General features: G+C 37.3%; 1 protein-coding gene across 8 annotated transcripts in view; it reads left to right on the plus strand.

The window, feature by feature from the left end:
• The window catches only part of TNS3 (tensin 3), a 247,589-nt gene that overhangs the window by 74,738 nt on the left and 152,507 nt on the right, over positions 1-20,344 (plus strand). For 6 of the 8 annotated variants that reach the window (XM_035316734.1, XM_035316735.1, XM_035316738.1 and 3 more), the window contains one exon: positions 10,301-10,338. In XM_035316734.1, the coding sequence (XP_035172625.1) occupies positions 10,301-10,338 (38 nt within the window). Of the gene's footprint in view, positions 1-6,323; positions 6,344-10,300; positions 10,343-20,344 lie in introns of those variants that run through there. The other 2 variants (XM_035316739.1, XM_035316737.1) reach the window with 2 other exon arrangements.

The following is a 20,344-nucleotide window of genomic DNA, read 5'->3' on the forward strand; positions in this document are numbered from 1 at the left end:
GGGGGGGGGGAGGGGGGAGGGGGGCAGGGGGATGGAACTAATTTTATAAACAAGTCTAATCAGGGCCTCTCCAGAATATATTCTCCAGATGGGTACATTGATGACTGTGGCACGTCTATGTCCGAAGCTGGCTGTGTTAATTTTCTACAGGTTTCTGAGTGCAGTTGTCAGAAGGAGTCCCTCAGCAGTATTGTGTATTCCCTCTCCTCCCCTCCAACCCCCCCTTTTTTTTTTTTGATGCAAGCATGTAGCAGGTCTACCATCTTTCTTTGCTACCTTTTCATAGACTCATTAAGGTTGGAAAAGCTCTCCAAGATCATCTGGTCCAACCATCCCCCTCCCACTGATATCACCCACTAAACCATGTCTGAGAGTTAGCTGTGGGATGTGAGCAAGAATGAGAGTTGCACAGGGTGAAATGATGACTACAAGTAGTTTCAGTTTAACAAGAATCCATTTGTATTTGAACTTACAGCATGAACTTTATGAAGCAGAGCTTTGGAAAAGATGGAACTCAAAGTTGTCTGTCCCTTCACCAGCCCTGGAGTGCTTGAAATTAAACTTAGTACAGTGAAACTTTGTTAATACGAAGAAAAATAAACCAACTGTTTCAGGGCCAAATCTTAGTGCTGCTTTTTTGTTAAATTCCACCTGTTGTTGCTGTATAAAAGTGAGCAAGTTGTTAGTAGGAGGAAGGAAGGGACAAGAAAAGCATGTAGTTGAGAACACGTGAAATTCCCTGGTGTATTAATGAGAAAGTCTTGCTTTTTAGTCATTTGTCCTGAGAAGATAGTATTTGTCTGTACTGAATGCAAGTTCCTTGCAGACCCAAGTATCTTATCTGCTAAGAGAAAGTTATGTCAGGAGAAATGAAGGAAGAGAAAGGTCTGTATTGGTCACTATGTAGTATTTACTTTTAATATAGCAATGAGTCATCTACTTGTTGCAAGAAGAGAGCCATAACTGGGTGTTGTAACAACTGGTCTGATAAGTTTTAATTATTCATTGGCAGCCATTGTTCAGGTATGTGTTTAGCCCAGTCTTGCAAAATGTGTCCTTCGGTAGTGACCAGTTCTGAATGCAGTGTCTAAAAATTTCCTGTGAAAAATAAATGATTGACTGGAATGCATGCTTGAATGATGATGTCACTCTGTTGTATACTTCAGTCCACCTCAGGAAAGCATGCCTAATTGTGCTGCTTTGATTTTTAACATGTTCTACAAAAGCAGTAGCAAAAAGGAAAGGAAGATTTGAAAAGGGTTGAGCTGCTGTTTTAAACAAGGTTGTAAGTCTGTTCGATGCAGCTATTCATTAGTAAGAAATGGAAATTAGCAGTTGATGTCTACAGCACTGGCACATTATAGAGTAAACTGTGACTGCTTATGCCTTTTCAGCACTACCTCAAACTTGAAGGCTTTTGAGCTGGTTTGATATGTTAATCTTCCCTGCGTTACATTTCAATTTAGATCAGGGTGGAGCAGATAAACATCCTAGTTACGCACATTTGCATATTTGACCAAAGGGGTGCAGTGTTACAGGAGCCTCTTGATGTTTTTAACTACTTACCCTAGATTGCAAATATTCAGTATTTTAATGTAATTGTAAATAAGCTGTCATAACTACATAATTTCTGTGTATTTTCCTTGTGAATTTCTATTTTCTCTTATTGTATTACTATTATGTTTGATAGATATAAAAATGTATATATTTTTATTTCATTTTAAATTTCCTCTGCTTTCTTTATATTATAATTCATCCTAGGTTTGTTGTATTGTAACCAAATGACAATTAGTCATAGAAAAGATGAGAGATTTTTAGATAATCTGAATCTTCTCAGTCTTGAGAAAGAATTTTCCTGGCTAATAAAAAACTTAAATACAAGTTTGGAAAATATGAATGGTTTTAAATTACATGGTAGTTATTTTCTAGCTGTAAGACTGTTGATAAATGAAATTGTTGATAAAACTGTTGACAAAAGAAAAATAAGTAAGGTAACTTACTAAGGTGAGTTCCTACTCACTTATATATATATTTTCTTTTTTATTTTTTAAGGCAAAACATCTAGTGGAATGTTCCTTGTTCATAGCAGCCAAACTGCATCACATATGTTAGATCACATTTGAGAAAATAGCCTGTACTGAAAACATGAATCCCATCTTCCTTTATCTCAGTGATACAGGTTGAGTTAGTCACACCAGAATTTGGTCCGTGGTTATAAGATTTATTTTAAAGGTAAGATTCAAATCACCAAGATTTTTTTTTGGGGGGAAGAGGTACAGCTTCTGTTCATTACAGTTAATAAATGAAAAAGATTTTTTTTTTTTTTAATTTTAAGTAAAAAAGGACATATTCCCCTCCACAGTTTCCTAGGAAAATTGATGACTGCTATGTGGTCTAGTGTAGCTACAGTTTTGTAAGCTTAGCCCACTTGAAGACAACTCAAAAAATCCTAAGGGTAAATTTGTACTGAAATTAGAATTATCTGCTGGAGTCCAACAGCCAGAAATGAAATGCTACCTTTGCTACAATGTGTATTTCCAGTGTGATAAACGCAATATGCCGTTTGTGGAAAGGACCCTGAAAGTAGGTTTTGATGCATTTGGCTAAACCTCACACTTTTAAATGGCTACAAAACTGGGAAAAAATAGCCAAAAATAATATAGATAAGATTTAAATAAAGCAAAGATGGGCAAAGAAATGTGTTGCAAGCAGTGCTGAAAATTTTCTGGTACATGAAGAAAGCTTCAAGAAACTAAGCTGGGCTACAGACATAACTCCACTTAGACACATTCAGGATCTGAAGCCTGTAAATATGTAAGAGGGGAATTGTTAGCTGATATTATGCAGACTTCCCATTTGTCATTAATAAGATTAAAAAGACAACAGTTGGAAAATAAATACCTACAACTGCATAAAGACTTGAAGTATCACGCTAACATTTGCATAACCCATAATGCTTTCTCTTCTTGAAGGCTTTTGTGACTTGTTTTTGCTCTAAGAGTTCAAGAACAGCAGTGAATAAAAACATGCAGGCATATTAGGTCTCACATAATAAACAAGATAGTTCTACAGAACATTAGCTTTCTTGTCTTGTTCTGAAGGTCACCCATTTTAAACTTATCCTCACTCTTAGCATAACTTATATAGGATATGTTTTCAAGATCCACAATGAGCACGCAAGCTTCCCAGACCTTGCAGTATTACTTGCATTGTCTGGAGGCGGTCCAGATTTCTTTTTCCCCATTTGTTTCATGTTAGTTGCTGGCTACAGCAAACCATAATCTGGTTGAAAGGATTTTTTGGATGAAGTGTTGCAACATGGGCTTGTCTGCTAAGTCAGAGGGAGGAAGTCTAAAAACCACCTTCAGTTATAGACTGGATTAAGGTTTAATCATTTCCTAGCTGACTTGCCATTTGTAGCTTGTAAAGATAAAAAAGATGCTGTTTGAGTATTTCTTTCTGAAGAATATCTAAACATTTTCACTGTGCTAACATTCTAACATTGTATAACAGCATCTATTAAGCATGTAACAGCATTTAAATTAAGCAAAGTCACCCCCAATGAAAACAAACAAAACTCTCTCTCTCTTAAAAAAAACAGAACAAAACCTTAAGCCACAGCAGCCAGAATTTTTCAGGAGGCAGCTACAATGACAATTTAACTGTAAACATGTTACTGTAACAGTGTAAATTCCCCAGCAAAATCAGGAGGAAACATGATGATCATGGTTTTTCCTGCAAGATGGAAGAAGATGGGGGTAAAGGTAAAAAAACAGCCATAATATTGCAGTAATAGTGCCAAACTACTTTTCTCTTAATAAAAATTTTCCGCTGCTGTTGTCAGCAAAAGCAAATGGATTATTTCCTCTGTGGGAGAGCTTATTCACAACAATTTCATTGTATAGCTACTTGAAGTCAAAGATGCTGAGGTTTTGCACATATTTCCTGCAATGGCCTTTTAGGCTTCATGTTCAAGACCAATGTCTACAGTCCCTGTCATGAAGTGCTGGGAGGAATATTAAGATGAAGAGACAATGGTTGGCTGAATATTTAAACACAAAAAACCTTAGAACAAAAAATAACCGAGTAAAGAAAACAGGAAGATATTTGTGGCATAGGAAATGGACCAGCAAATGTTGCTGCTGTAGTGTGGCTGGTTAGTCTTGCAACATCTTTGGCATGTGACTCTTAAAAATAAGTGTTTCATTTTGTGGCTAAAGCCCAGTATTTTCAGCTATAGGACTCTTTCTTCTTCAGTGTGCCATCTTTTTGATGCAGTTAATTTCTTTGTTTATATTTCATACTGCTTTCATTTTAGATATTTATTGTGAGTTGAATTGCTGCAGAGCTGGTAGGAACACCAGAAGAATATGTGTAATGGTGCAAAATTTTTTTTTTTCTAATAATCTGATTAGTGTTATTAAAACCTCTTAAAAATATAAATAGCTAGCTAGTTGTACAGTTCTCTTTGTCGCTTGGGACATGTTAGTTGAAAAAGTTTTTCTGTATCAGGCTCTGCCTGGAGAAGACCCTGTCCTGGCAGCCTTGCTATGCATTTGTCAGAACATCTTGCACCGGGGAGGTTTAGGTTGGGTATTAAGAAGAACTTCTTTACTGAAAGGATTGTTAGGCATTGGAATAGGCTGCCCAGGGAAGTGGTTCAGTCACCATCCCTGCATGTCTTTAAAAGACGTTTAGATGTAGAGTTTAGGGATATGGTTTAGTGGAGGACTTGTTTGTGCTACGTCAGAGGTTGGACTCGGTGATCTTGGAGGTGTCTTCCAACCTAGATGATTCTGTGGTCTTTATTGTTTTTTTTTTTTTTTTTTTTTTTCAATTAGCATATTTTCTTCAGAACCAATGAAAGACCTGGGTTTTTCTGCAAAATATTTCCTGCATGAGGGAGGTATTACTCAGTAGTGATATTGCTAGTGATATTGCTTACTAACATGGGGAGGCTTTACCACTCCTGCTGTGCTATGACACAGATCTTTCAGTGGCATTAGCAGAGAAGACTGGCACTGGGAACTATAAAAACTAAGTGTTAATTATACAAATCTTTTTATAGGATTAGATTAGATTCCATTTGTTGTGGACTTGTCATCAAGGACTGCTACGTTGCTGTCAAAAAAAAAAAAAAAAAAGCTGTAACAGCATGTGCATATATTGGCAAAGGTGAATTGCAGATGCTGAGGGAAAGAAAGCCTTCTTCAAGCAGCAGGGCCTGTGATCCAGTATCCTAATTTATTACTTGCCACTAAGAAGGTAAAATTAATATCAAGAGCTTTTGGGGGGGGCAAGTGTTCTTTCTGGGTGTTCAGTTAATTATTAAATAGAGTTAGGTCTCTTAAGTGCTTGCTTTATTTGCAAGTTTCTGCCTCTAAGAGGATATCCGAATTGTCTTGTTGTAGAATTCATTAAAAAAAAAAAGGAAAATCACATGATAAAAGCTGAGGTTAAGTGTGAGGTTGATCTTACAAAGTACTTATGCTTTAATATTCATTGCATGTAGAACGTGACAGAATGTATGGCTATATATTACCAATATTATAAGTTCAATAATGCTAAAATGTGATAACGTGTATAAACCTTCTCACACACAAAGAAAAACTTCGAGCTATTTGTCCTTGTGATAACACTGTAACCTACAATGTTGTAGCAGCTTAGGTAAACCATAAATTTTTCTGTGGTTAGTGTATAGAAGTATTCTATTATTTTGTAAATATATTGTTATTGGTTTTCAGAGAGCATCTTAAATGCATAAATGTAAGAAGCAGAACTTTAGTCTCATGAAGATCTTGGACCGTAAGTCTGAAAAGTATGATTAACTACCTTAACTACCCTTATCCTTTTATCTTTATCCTGGCAATGGTATTGTTAACTTTCAGCAGGAGTTAACGCATCTTCATTTTGATACATAGGAAATTCTTTTTTTTTTTTTTTTTTTTTTTTTCCTTGTTTAAAAAGGTTCTCAGTGCTATTGTTCAGGAAATGTTTTGAAGTGTAGTAAATAGCCTAAATATGGCTTGGCTGCCATTACATTGCCAGCTGGCTAGGGACAGTTGTTGTTGGAACTAATGCCAGAAACCTTAAACAAAAACTTGGAAAATCGTATTTGGTGAGAGCTGATGTGTGGGATGCAGACGTTGAGCTGTTGAGTTGAAGAACTGAACTAGCATTGCTGAAGTACCCTTGCTGAGTCCGTCAGCTGGTTTCAGATACACTTTTAAATTCAAAAACACTTGGATTGTAGTCTGGAAAAAGCCAAGTGCTATTTTCGTTGTAAGATTTGCCTGAAGAATGTCAGCATTTGGTAGAAGTTGTTGGTTGAGATCTTTTAACTGTAAGTTGGATATATTTTCCTTAACAACTGATGTGCTGTGAGTATGCTCAGTTGTTCATGTGCTTTCGCATTAGATATCTTTTGCGCGGAAAAGGCATGGGCTTACATGATTGTGGCATATTACTGCCTTTTTTTTGCCATATAAGTCTTATGAACATGCATCACCAATGTTCAAGACTTCTCTGGAAAAACAGCTTGCATACTGAAAAGTGATTCAGTCTCTCTGGAAGTCTTATGGCTGAGGCAATCCATCTCTTTGGAAGTACCATAAACGCAAGGGCAGAATCAAAAATAATGCTGGGCTGAGGGAGTGCTACCATCCAGAGAGGATAGTTCTGCAAGATAGTAACATTAGCTGTGACAACATATATTCTAAGTAATACCAAGTGAATTGATTCTTCTCTGGGGGTGTTTAGTTTGCTTGGTTATGGAAAGGTAACATCACTGTTGTTAACAGCTACAGCATATAAATCCATAGGAATTGCATTGTAAAAGGATGTACCTGAAATGGCAACAGTAGTTTTCTCCGCTAAGTTTTCTGTGCTTAGATCCTTGGAGAGTTGTGACTGCCAGAGTATACCAATCAATACTTTCATTCTCTCTCTATGTGCTTGCGTGTTTCCTCTACCCTGTTAGTGTTTTCTTGATACCTCGCTTTCTGTCATCTCACTAACATTTGAAACTGTTTTTTTTTCTCTTCCTAGGAAGAGATGATGTGGAAATAAGAGAGGCATCAGAAAGTAGAAGGGAAAATTACTCTAACAGTACTCTAAATTAATTCTATTTGTTCTTTCAAAACATTCTTTAGGTTTATCTCATGACTGTACCACACCAGCAATTAAGTTGTTAGTAGGAATTACCTAGAGATTGGTAATTAGCTGCTGGTTAGTGATCCAGAGAATACTTTCTTCTAGTCAGCAGTTAATTTTAAAGCAGCGTTCTGTGCTAACAGTTTTTTGTTGTTGTTGTTATTTTTTAAGTTGGTTTTAGCAAGTGATCATGTTTTTATTCAAAAACAGACTGGTGTGTTTTTGGAGTGTACATGTGTATATATGCATCTATGTATTTGTGTACATACGTATAAACAGAGATATCAGTATGTGTGTAAACACTTATAAGTATTTATTTAGATCTTTATAGAAAGAGTACTCTACCAGCTGACGAAAACTTGCAATGTTTCCTTGGGTGTTTTTTCAATTTCTTTATGAAGACATGGTTTTGTGATACGGTCCAGCGATAAGTGCTGGTAGACAGATTCTATTCTAGTATTTGCTATTCATTCACTCCATGCAAGTATTCTGTAGGTGTGATTCAGTTGTCCCTGCTGTGTAGTGGAGGTAAAGCTTGCTGTGCCTCACTGGGACATACACAGATAATGTGAAATGCTTTGAACTCTTGAGCATCTATTAAATGCCCGGAAAGGTCTGTCATAATGGGCTCAGTAGTGTTAAGTTTTGTTGCTCTGGGCAGGGATTTACTAGCAAAACTTGGATCTGTCAGGAAAAGGGAATTGTGTTTGAATCTGTTTATGCTTGGGGATCAGTTTCTGTTCTCAGGATGTAGCTGGTATGCCTGTTAAGAGCTAGGTATGCAATGAACACTTTGACATTCACTCAAGAGGGAAGGGAGAGAATCTCCTTTCTGCTTCTTAGCACAAAGGCATACTTTGCTCCTGACATCTGGGCAATCAGTGATCTCATTTCGGAGTGTTTATTTTTATCCAATTTATTATCGTCATTAGCTTTATTAGATAGTGAGGGAGATAAGTTAATGACTTAAGTAGTCTAATCCATGGAAATGCTGGATTGAGCTTCCATTCATGTTCCACCTGATCTATGTTAGCTGATTACTCCTTGAGACTTTACTTTGTTTCCTTTGAATCTCATAACGATAGCAGTGCTTAGTTTGTATTCTCCCAGTATTTATGCATGGAGTTTCTATGCCTTACTTTGTTACTTACGAGATTTGCAGTTGCTGTTCAAGGTTAACTCATGTTTGACTTCAGTGGTTTCTTTCCACCAAAGACAATAGTGCTGCTAGGTATGTAAGAGCAGGCAGACTTTCAGACTTTTTGGTGTACATACAAACTGGATAAACTCAATGGCTGCATTTTTCTATCTGCATCTTTAATAAAGACTTTGTGTATTGTTTATTGTTGGTGACATTCATGTTTTGGTTTTGCATAAGCCAGTAGCAAAATCATGGAGGCTGCCATTTGTTTTTTGATATCTTGTATTTCATTTATTTTTTTTATTTTTAATTTTTTTTGGTATTTCATTTTATTTCCCAGACATCGATGCATAAGCATCAGTAAAGAGAACAAGAGAAGCTCATCTGTAATGTCAGGGCTTCTGGACATATTTCCTGTTTTATTCTTTACCTTTTGTGATTGTCTTTTGAAAATTGCAGACTTTCAAAGCACAGTGTTAGTTGTCTCTTTTTGTTTGTTTCACTGTTTCACAGGAGGTGTTAAAGCAGGTTGTAGAAGAAATGGTACACATGCATATTTTCAGAACATCTGTTAGCCTTTTACTATGTCAAAGTAAATCCTGCAGGTTTAGAATACAGAATCTCCTAAGTATGCTATGTCTCTGCGTGAAATTGCTTAATGAATTTAGCATGCTCTGTGCAGCCATGCAAGATTTTTTTTCCTTGTTGATTAAAAACCATCCTCCATTTGCTTTAAGGTTGGTAGCATTTGTAAGTAGCACATGGTTATCAATCATTATTAATACTAATAGAGAAGTGTATTTGTATGAACACTAATAAATGTTTATGTTAAAGAATCTTGATCCTGCTAAGTGCTATGGACTCAACTTATCCAGAACTACACCACTCTTTATGCTTTGGAAACCTAAATGAACATAGCACGTACAAGATTACTTAAGAAAATAGGTCATTAAACCTTAGAGTTGGACCCGAGAAGTGACTGGAACATGAGGCGTTTTCATTCAGCAGACAATGCACTCAATTCTGAAATGGTTATGGTTGTGTATTTGCTGAACTCACATCTTGGTACTTGTGTCTTTGCCGTTGAGTCAGTCTGTAGAATACCTTTCTCTTGGTAAAAGCAATGAGAAAGCTGTATAGCTTTTAGCTTTAGTGGTCTAAGGTTGGATCCAATTAAACTTCCAGCTAAACCTATGTGGTATTCTGCTGCTTACTGATCTTGGAGATTGAATAACTACATTTTCACTGAATTTAAAATACAGTTTAGCTCTCAGTAACCCAAACGACAAACAGTGCATAAAAAGAAGTTTCTGAGTAAGGAAAGAAGTGCATAGAATGGAAAATCTCTCAAAACCAGTCTCTGTCAGATTCTAGGCATTATGCTATTACATCATAGATGTTCGCTCATCTGGTTACTTTTTAAGTTGAATGCTGTTTTCTGAACCTAATTTGCTAGTACAAGTCATCATTTCCTGCTGTTATATCAGCAGAAAATTAAAAGAAATCAAGTGTTACTCTTGCAGATAATGTTTACAGCACTGTGGAAGCTTTTTTTCACAATCAGAAATAAAGCTCTGAACAGACATGGTCACTTGTGACTTGGGAGTCACACCGCTTTTCTTTGGTGTCTCTGGAATTGCTGATATGACTAAGATTCACAGGGTTCATTGGGAATCATTTGGTCTTACTCTCAGTGGTATTAAGATGGTAACACTTCTGGTGTATGGGCAGCTGTAAAGGTAGATGACAAGATCATCAGCACATGAAGTTTAACCAGACATATGTTGCCATAAACTAATAATACAAATCTGATAACATTGATGTAGATACCTTTACAGTAAAGAGTAAAACTGAAGTGTATTGTGCCTTTGTTTTAGTTGCTTTATTTTGAAATATGCTGTTATAACCTGAGGTTGGCTGGGTTTCTAGTAAAAGGTTGATCTAAAGAAATTGAAGGGAGAATCCACCCACTCTCTTACTCATATATTTTCTTTGCTTTTGTTTTAGTTTGCAAGTATGCCTGCCACAGGAAATGTGAAGAGAAGGTAAGCATATTTATTCTCCTCTGTACTTGCTGTTGATCCACATGAAGTTGAAATTTAGGCTACAAAAGCTGTGTCAACTAATTAAGGATATGATGATGATTAAATCAAATGCCTTTTTGTCTAAAAAGACTAACTTTTTACTGGGGTATTTTTCTTGACTTAATAATAATAAAAAAAAAGGTCTTTGTATAGTCAAAACATCTGCAACAGTGGTTAAACTTCTCATTCCTCTCATAGGAGCACATGTTTCAAGTTGAAAACAGCAAGTTAGTTGGGTGAAATACAAACCACATGGTTTCACCAGGGAAGAAAAAATCAGTGAGTGAATTGGGTATACATCTAAATTTTAGAGCAACAGAGATTTAAAGGCAAACCTTTGATGTTGGACTATGAAAAATATAAGCATATTATTAACTTATTTTCAGTGCCTACTTTAGATTACATCCACCAAGTTCAATTTCATTACTAGATTTTTAATTAAAAAAAAAATCTCTGAATCCCTTTCACTCAAGGAAATACCCAGTTCTGCCTCCTAGTTTATCCAGTAGTCTACAAAAAAACAAAGCTGTTTTCAGTTTTTATTGCTTCTTAGTGTTGTATATTTTACGTTGTGCTTTGCTGGCCTTTTGTTCAAGGCAACCGTCATTGCCCATTTGTGTTTTCAAAGATCAGAATGAGTTTTAGTTAAAACTGACTTGAACGTAGATGTTGAATTTCAAGATGTAGATGCAGAGTGTCAAGACAGCACAGATCTATATGAAAGCAAAAGGGCTATTCTTCAGCTGGTGAAAATCAGACGATTCATTCATAACATACAGAAATAGACTGAAAAGGTACCTCCGTGGTCTCAGAAGACTTAAAAATCCCCCATCCCTAGCTCTGAACATCATTGATTTACATAGACTGTTGCAGCCTAAATTTGAGTGTTGGAGGGGTTTACTTTGATTTCCTAGAGCCATCTTCTTGGGATAACATTTTCTGCTTTTAACCAAAATCACTGACCAGCATTTGCTTTGTATGAAGACAGCATTTTTTTTTTGGTTAGAGCACTTAGCTTCTAGAGACTACAGATCTATTACTACTTCCTGTGCTGTTGACTTGATGTTTGACCTTGAGTAAGGATTTATTTTGCTGTTTCCAGGAAATATGAATGAATTCAAGAAAGAACTCTGCTTGAGATTTGTCAGGCCCTTTGGGGAAGTTCTGGTAAACACAAGGGTCAGTTGGTTGACAGTCTCCCATTTCAAGTGAAAATGGTACTTAGGTGTTTCAAAATCGATGTGTTACATGGTGTGCTGAATAAAAGCAGATTTTTTTTTTTCATGAAATAAGATGGTAAAATGCAAACGGTTTTAATTAAATTTGCAAAGAAGGTATATACAATCTAACTATACATTAATGATTAGTAATAGTTATGATTATTACTATAATTAATATATATTAATAGAATTAGAGGTCTAGAAGTAGAATAGAAACAGTTTTGTAGAAAGAAATACGTTTTATTAGACCAGATGATATAATTGATACCTTCTTGCACATTAGCTTTGGTTCTTCAAACAGCACTTGCAGTTTGGAATTATACAAGCTTCTGTGGGGAAGAACCTGGTTTGTTGGTAGCATTGGTAGCTTGCAGGTTAACTTGTGGATGTGCTACATAGATCTAGAATTTCCAGCAGTGGTGGTACAGAAATGATGCTGGAGGCTGTGGTAAGAAATTCTTTAAACTTGTTTTGGAGACAAATCAAATCATGCATGTACCTTGTGTTGTAAACAGGAAAGTATATTTCAACTACTATTCATGCTCTCAGGCATTTGGGTGTTGAGTGTTGAAAAGATGGAGTGCTGGAAGTAAATAATAGCATAACTATTGTCAAGATGCATGTATATATATATAGTAACTATTTGAAAATAAATTACTAGTATGTATTGCAGACAATAGAAAAATAAGATTTTGAGGGAACAAGATCTGACTGAGTATTGAGTGATTTCATATGAGAGGGTTAGGTTTTTTTCTGATTTTCAAGGTTGTAGAAGGACAACAAGTAGCTTATATACAACATTTTTCTGGAAGTGTTTTCTTTATACCTACTAATATGAAGCTGCAGTTGGCTGTCTGGAATAATGTTACATAATTTTGTTATATTGGTGGTCATCCTGATTCAGATCTGATGTTTGCTTTTATTGCCTAACATGGCATCTGTATTTTCATTTGTTTATTGGATTAAGGCAGGAATGGTTCTCATAGCTTTTTAAGCTGGACTGAGAATATATTAAGACCATCTAAGGATGTTACAGGCACCCCTGAGTAGTTGATTTGTACCCATTACTATATGCACTGATTCAGATTCAGTTGTGTGGAAGAAGAATCATGGACTCCAGTACCTCTTTTCCCTAGAATATGTTTTAACTCCCAGGCAAGTGTTACTCTCTGCATTTGCAATAAAGCTACCCTGTTTGCAGCTTATGGGAAACAACGAGTTTTATATTAGTTGTACATCGCTCAAGACAAAATGTGTTAGCAGTTAGTTGAAAAGCATTTGGAAAGGGAAGGGAATGAGAACAAAGAATGTTGCACTTAGAATCATGGAATTATAGATCCACTAAGGTTGGAAAAGACCTCCAAGATCATCTGGTCCAACAGTTACCCTACTACCAATGTCACCCACTAAACCATGTTCCTAAGCACCAGGTCCAACCTTTCCTTAAACACCCCCAGGGATGGTGACAACACCACCTCCCTGGGCAGCCTGTTCCAATGCCTGACTCCTCTTTCTGAGAAGAAATGTCTCCTAATTTCCAACCTGAACCTCCCCTGGTACAACTTGAGGCTGTTCCCTCCAGTCCTATCACTAGTTACCTGTGAGAAGAGGCCAACTCTGAGCTCCCCACAATCTCCTTTCAGGTAGTTGTAGAGAGCAATAAGGTCTCCCCTGAGCCTTCTCTTCCCCAGACTGAACAACTCCAGTTCCCTCAGCCAGTCAGCCAATAAGACTTGTGTTCCAGACCCTTCACTTCTGACATCCTGTCAGTTTAAAAAAAATAAATGCATCAGCAAAGTAAAGCATTACTTGAACGACTGCTGGGGTCATGTGTTTATAGAAGCATTATGCTCAAGCCTAGCGATAAAACTGCATAATAAAACAGCTAATGTTGTAAACGTGTTTAGGTAAAAACAACAGCTCAGGCCTTCCACTGGCAGCACTACAATGCCGGTTTTTAAGAGTTTGTCAAAAGAATTCCTCTGTTAATACATCTAAATGAAAACTAAAACTAAAAAAAAAAAAAAAGCTACATAAATCAGCGACTAAAATAAAGTTTATGCAAACCTGAAAATAAATAGACTCTGAATTTGATCAGCATGTACAAATGAAGGAAGAATCAGGGCTTGGAATCATTTTAGACATCAGCTGCTTTGTTTTATTCTAAAACCTGAATAGCTCTGTGAGGATTTTTCTCTTGTCCCTGACAAATATAGTGAAAACAAACGCAGACAAGAACTGTACTAATATTTCAAAATGTGGGGCACAGCTGCGGAAAAAAAAATGAAGCTACACAGACAAGTGAAAACAAGATGGCAAATATTAGATTACACAAATTCAGACTGTTGCACACAGTGCTATTAAATCAGTTGCAGGAAGATTATAACATTTGAAATTATGTAGCATAAATCCACTAGATGATGCAGATACCAGCACTCAAATTAGATGAGCTATAAAGGCAAGATTAATTAAAAGCAAACAAAAAACCCAAAGCCCAAACTCCACTGTCTTAGAGTTGTTTGTGTGTGTGTGGAGGGGAAGCCAAAAACAAGTGAACACAGGGACATGTGGGTATAAAATCTTAAGGGAGCTATTCATTTATGTTAAGTTACTGTTTTGTGATTTAGCCCTGAAAGGAGGTATGGGGGCATATCGGGGGGGGGGGGGGGGGGGTGTAAATTAATGGAAATTAAGGATCCACAAATTCAGAACAGATGTCAGGAAGTACTTTCATGTAGAAAGCAATAAATATGTGAACAGGTCTCCCAGGCAAGTTTGTTTTTGGGTGAACAGCAGATGGATTGAAGCAATCTAATCCTGTCTTGGGGAAATAGGGCTATGAGTGAGTGGGCTTTGCCATAAGGGGGCTAGTGGATCAGTCTGCTCTGAATAAGTCCTTGAACTTTCATAAGCTATTTGTGAAGCTGTCTGCTGCATCTCTGCCAGTGCAGCATCAGAGATACTGGTGTGCACAGGACCTTATAGAGGCATTTGACCTCAGGTACAGCTTCTCAGTCTCTTGTACGCAGTACTCAATGGGCCTCTTTCTCACTGCATTGGCAGTGCTGGAATATGATAGCACTGTTGCTCTGAGCCTCAAAAAGTTCATATCTTAACAGGAAGATACATGGTTGTATTTGTAATGGGAATGTTCTAATATTCTGGCAATACATATTCCTATTTAGATGTTGTACTGGGTCAGTGGGCAGAGGCCAATGGGATGAGGTTCAACATGGCTAAGTGCCAGGTCCTGCACTTTGGTCACAACAACCACATACAACACTACAGGCTTGGAGCAGAGTGGCTGGAATGCTGTGCAGAAGAAAAGAATCTGGGGGTGTTGATTGATGCTCACCTGAACATGAGCCAGCAGGGTGCCCAGGTGGTCAAGAAGGCCAACAGCATCCTGGTTTGTACCAGGAATAGTGTAGCCAGCAGGACCAGGGAGGTGATCATCCCCCTGTACTCTGCTCTGGTGAGGCTGCACCTCAAGTGCTACGTTCAGTTTTGGGCCCCTGAGTACAAGAACAACATCGAGGTCCTGGAACATGTCCAGAGAAGGTCTACGAAGCTGGTGAAGGGCCTGGAACACAAGTCCTGTGAGGAGCAGCTGAGGGAGCTGGGGTTGTTTAGTCTGGAGAAGAGGAGGCTCAGGGGAGACCTTATTGCTCTCTACAACTACCTGAAAGGAAGCTGTGGGGAGCTGGAGGTCAGCCTCTGCTCACAGGTAACTATTGATAGGACTAGAGGGAACAGCCTCAAGTTGCACCAGGGGAGGTTCAGGTTGGAAATTAGGAGACATTTTTTCTCAGAAAGAGGAGTCAGGCATTGGGATGGGTTGCCCAGGGAGGTGGTGGAGTCACCATCCCTGGGGGTGTTTAAGGAAAGGTTGGACCTGGTGCTTAGGAACATGGTTTAGTGGGTGATATTGGTGGCAGGTTTCTGAACTATAGTGTGCCACTTGAATGCTGTTAAGGCTAGACCAAACATTTTATGAACTTCAAATTCTTCATAGTAGTTTATTCTTCATAGAGAAATAATAGATGTATAATATGTTTTTAGAGTTTTATCATGTATAAAGCCACCAAAATTGTTTTAATTGTAAAAGATAGAAACTCTGACATGACACTTTGTCATGTTGTATTTCTCAAAAGCCACAGTTTTCTTGGCATTTGTATTTGAGAAGATTTAATTCTTCCATTGACACTGATCTCCCTTTTTCTTTGATCAGCAATAGCTTAAACAGTTTAGATGCTTGGAGTAAAGCTGTCCTCCATCCCACCTAATTCTTCATTGTGACACCCTAAACGTATCCTGTCTTAGACTTTTTAACAGTCAAGGAAAGATGGACATGACTACAGAAAAAAATTGAGAAATAAAATAAATATATAGCTTGAATTACTGTAAAAATGTTACTAGCAATGCTATAATGGGGAGGAAGACAGCAATCACAGCAATAAATGAAGGAGTGACAGCTGATCTTGGTCCTGGGATACATGTTCAATGTGTGTTGTGAAAATAGTGTGTATGTGGGGGGGAATGACTACTATTGGTTAGCTATTTTCAGTTTAGTCATTTAGAGCCCAAACTGTTTTGGCACTCAGAGATTGGATGGCTTTTGTCACATGGGTACTTCCTGAATCATTTTGTGAATAAACCTTGTGAGTACTGTACTACGGTTATAAGGCTGGGCCCACCCTTGCAGAAGGTGGGCATGAAGGCATATACTTTCCATACCCATGAGGAGAATCAGTGGCCCTTGGCAGTCCAGAGAGACAGATAGTTACTTTCTGACTGCTAAAGCATAAAACATGTAAGGCAGCACCTGTCTAGACTTCCAGTAATGCTGTAAGAAAGAGCATTTTGACATGTAGCCTTAGGTAAGGGGGTCTGTTCTTAAAAAAAAAAAAAAAAAAAAAAAAAGGATCAAAAGGATCATTATTTTGTTAGTTTTATTATATTTTTAGTTCACTGGGTCCATTAGGAAGGTGAAACCAGGGAAAGATTGACAGCAGAAGCAAGTAAACAAGCTGGACTCTTCAGGGTGGAGATGAGGCACTTTCTCTTCAAATGACAAAGTGGCTAAGATTTCCAGGGTTACTGTGCTGCTGCTAACGTTGGATCTTGGATATATTTTCATTTACCTCACTGAAACTGTTGGGAAGGTTGGGGCTGTTATGGTCGCAGTGATACTTGGTTGGTTTGGAAAAGGAAGCAATTACATATCTTTAATGTTACCAGTTCTCAAACTATTGCCAAAGGTTTCTCTTTTTGAGGGTAATAATTATTTCTTTCTTTCCTTTCTAATTTGCATGCTGCATCAGTTTGCTGTTGAGGGAATTCAGCATGGCTATTCAAAAGGATGAAGAGAATTCCTCTTTGAGTGTTTAACACAATAAAGTATTAGAGCAGAAGCCAGATTTGTAAGATGTCAGTGTGCAATAATTTTTAAAGAGATAGCTGTGCTCGGCTCTCTCAACTGGCAGGTACTGACAGTTCAAAGTATTAATCTAGTCTATCAAACTTTCTAATCTTGCTTCATATTTATGCTCAGTTGCATTTCAAACACTACAGCTTAATATGTCAAAATTCCTCAGAAGAACATTTTTCCAGGGAAACTTTTCATCTGAATACTCGGTGTTTATTAATTTTAAGTGATTTTGAAGTAAAACTGTTTTAAAAATAAATGAGCAACATGGCAGAAAATTATTTTGTTGAGAACAGCAAAATGCTGTCAAGTCTTTACTGCATAACTAATATGTTAAAAGTGTAGATTAAAACTACCATAGCAACAGTGGACCAAACAGTGGTGACTTTGCTTCTCAAAGGGTTCATGGGGGGCTTTTTTGTTTGTTGTTCTTATTATTTTTTAAATATTTTTAATTTGGTTGCACGGATAGAGTACAATTTCTCCTTAACCCTCTCAGATTTTGGGCAGATGGAATCAAGGCCTTAAATGAAAACTTGTGCCATGTTGTTTCCAGGAGACACTTGTGTGAACCTCTGCGGCTGACACGTTTTTGTGGAATCAGTAAATCAGAACACGTTCAGTACAGCTTAAGACTTCAGGGATTTTTTTCCTCATAGGAAGTAATTAACATGTTATACTACCATGCATGCTTTTAGTGCTGCCTAGCCTTGGACTAGAATAAAATGTTTGCAGTTGAAGTCTGAGATTAATCTGTGAGTTCTGTAACTGACAGTTGTGGCTCACAGTGGTCTTTAGATTTTACTTGATTGTCCCCAGAAGCAGTATTTTGCCCTCTGTTAGGTTATCCTATCACTGTAATGAACTGTTTAATGAATAAGCTTTCTCATTCGACCAGAACTGTAAGCTATTGAGTGGCAAGAGGACTTGAAATTACTTTTTATGGATATAAACCTTTCATTGTGTAAGTAGCAGAACTGCTGTGCTGGAGGGTTGTGTGCTTGGCAGTCAACTTTGTGGGGCTTTCCAAAAATTTAGAAGTATTTTAAAATCTGCTAGTGTTTCTAGGTATGTCTCATTTAGTCTTACTTTTTCAGAAAACTGGCTGTTACGTAAGACCCAGCTGGTACCTGTTAACAATTTCACGATTTGTTTCCTTGCAGTTTTTATAACAAAAGCTATTGCTTTCCTTCACCACCAAAACTTGGATAGGTTATGTTTTCATGACAGGTATGAACTTCCCACTTGAAAACTTTAGGATGTTTTAGGAGAATTTGTTTGCTTGTTTTCCATTTCCTTGCCTTGAATACTGGTCTGTTTTGGTTGATTTTATGAAGGATCTCAGTTCTCTTCACTGGTCTGTTTATTTTCTGCCTAGTTGTGATCCTTGTAACATGCCTTATAACTTTTTTTTTTTTTTTTTTTGGAAGAGAGGGGTAAGCGTTTGTCAGCCTTTTAAAGTGGGATCAATGAACATGGGAATGATGCATTTTACATTGCTGTTGCTTGGGAATTGCTCTCATGTCACGCTATATAGCTCATCACATATTTGTCTCCGGGAAATGGGAATTGTGTATCTTACCAGAATATACCACCCGTTGCTTTATTTTTTAAAAATTCGTTTACCACTACTGTACATGATGCTCTTAGCTTTTATGTAGGAGCCATAGCTTTTGTTTCTGCTGTTAGAGCTAAAGGCAGTAACAACATCTTGGGTGGTACACTGAAAATCAACAGTGGCAATAATTTGGTAGCACGTTTCTGTGTCATAATATGTTGCTGTGGCTAGAGGCAGTGGTGAAGACTCTGTATTCCTGGAACTGGGTGAATTCCCTCTTGCAACATTCCTCTTCAAAAAGTGGAGCAACGCCAGCATTAGATTGCAAGCAGTTGCCTTACTGACTTAATGAAAGAATGGAAACTGAACTGCAGACACCAACATGAGTAACAACAATTTTTTGGAAACACATAGAGACTGAGTACTATGTGCTTTGAAGGTTAGGAACTCCATCCCAGTGGAAGTCCTGCCTGTTTTGTATCAGCAAGCTGAAATGTCTAGGCTTCATTAGAATTTGCTTTTATTATCTCTATGTGATAACACAGCATTTCATAGCATTTTACTTGTAATTATTTCTAAAAGGCAGCTTGTATTGTTCTGTCTTTCTGAAGAAACCATTGAAAATACTTCCTACAGTTAAAGCACAGCGAAGTACCATTTAGTTGTCTCTTTTGAACAGCTGTAAAATCAGATACATTTGGAACACGTGTGTTTTATGCTCAACATATATTTTAAAAGGTAAAAGTTTGTAATCTAAATTAAAGTGACCAGAGGTATATGAAAGTCGGGACTGTGAAATAAGAAAGTCAGAAATACTGTAACAAAATACAGGCACTTAAGTGCCTTTATGTCAGTCTCCAGAAAGGGTTCCACTCTCAGAGAACTGAAGCCTGCTAGAGTGGGTACATTCTTTACAACATGAGAATATATACATATATATGTATATATCTGTATATGAGAATATATACATACATATATATATATATATATACATATATATATATATATATTTGTGGGAAACTAAAAGGTTCCTCCTTGGTCCTCAACATTTTGAACTACTGTGACTTGCTGAGCAATGTGCCCCAGTGTTCTTTTTCAGAAGGATTTCTCTAAGTTTCCTGCTGGAGAGGTTATTCTGCTTTTTTTGGATGACTCTTACAGACCTTCTGTCACAGACTGAAATCAGGCATTTGCTAGATTGCTGCATATATCCTTGGACTGCCTGATTCAAAGAGCTATCTTTCCTTGGGCTGTATGTATTTTTGCATTAAACTGCCCTTACTGAAGTGCAGACAATCGTCCTTCAGTGGTTGGTTTTCAACTCTAGGGAAGTAAAAACCAAATTAAGAAAAAAACAAACCCAAGCCTATTATTTTTCCAACTAGGCTGACATTTGGTTTCTGTCTTGATATCTTTCTGTATGTAGAGTAGAAAAGTCTGGCATTGCTGTCTTTGGAATCCTCCTTCTCTACCACATTTCCCTCTTCTCTGTAGTATCCATTAAAAAAAAACCAACCAAACAAAAAAACAAACAACCACCTTATTTTAACATTTTTATTATGCTTTAACATTGCTGTCATGTTATCTTTAATACTTTCATTTGAAAGACATCTTTCCCAGATGTTAGACAGGTAGTGGAAGCAGTAAAACTCATGTACTGAGGCCTGGCCTCTTTAGATTGTCATGGAGAAGCTCTTACGTCCTCCTGCTCAGACTTCTTGTACTGTTCCCTGTGTGTGTTGCTCTTTGTGAGGACAAAAA

The sequence above is a fragment of the Oxyura jamaicensis genome, chromosome 2, assembly GCF_011077185.1.
Source record: "Oxyura jamaicensis isolate SHBP4307 breed ruddy duck chromosome 2, BPBGC_Ojam_1.0, whole genome shotgun sequence".
Lineage (NCBI taxonomy): Eukaryota > Metazoa > Chordata > Aves > Anseriformes > Anatidae > Oxyura > Oxyura jamaicensis.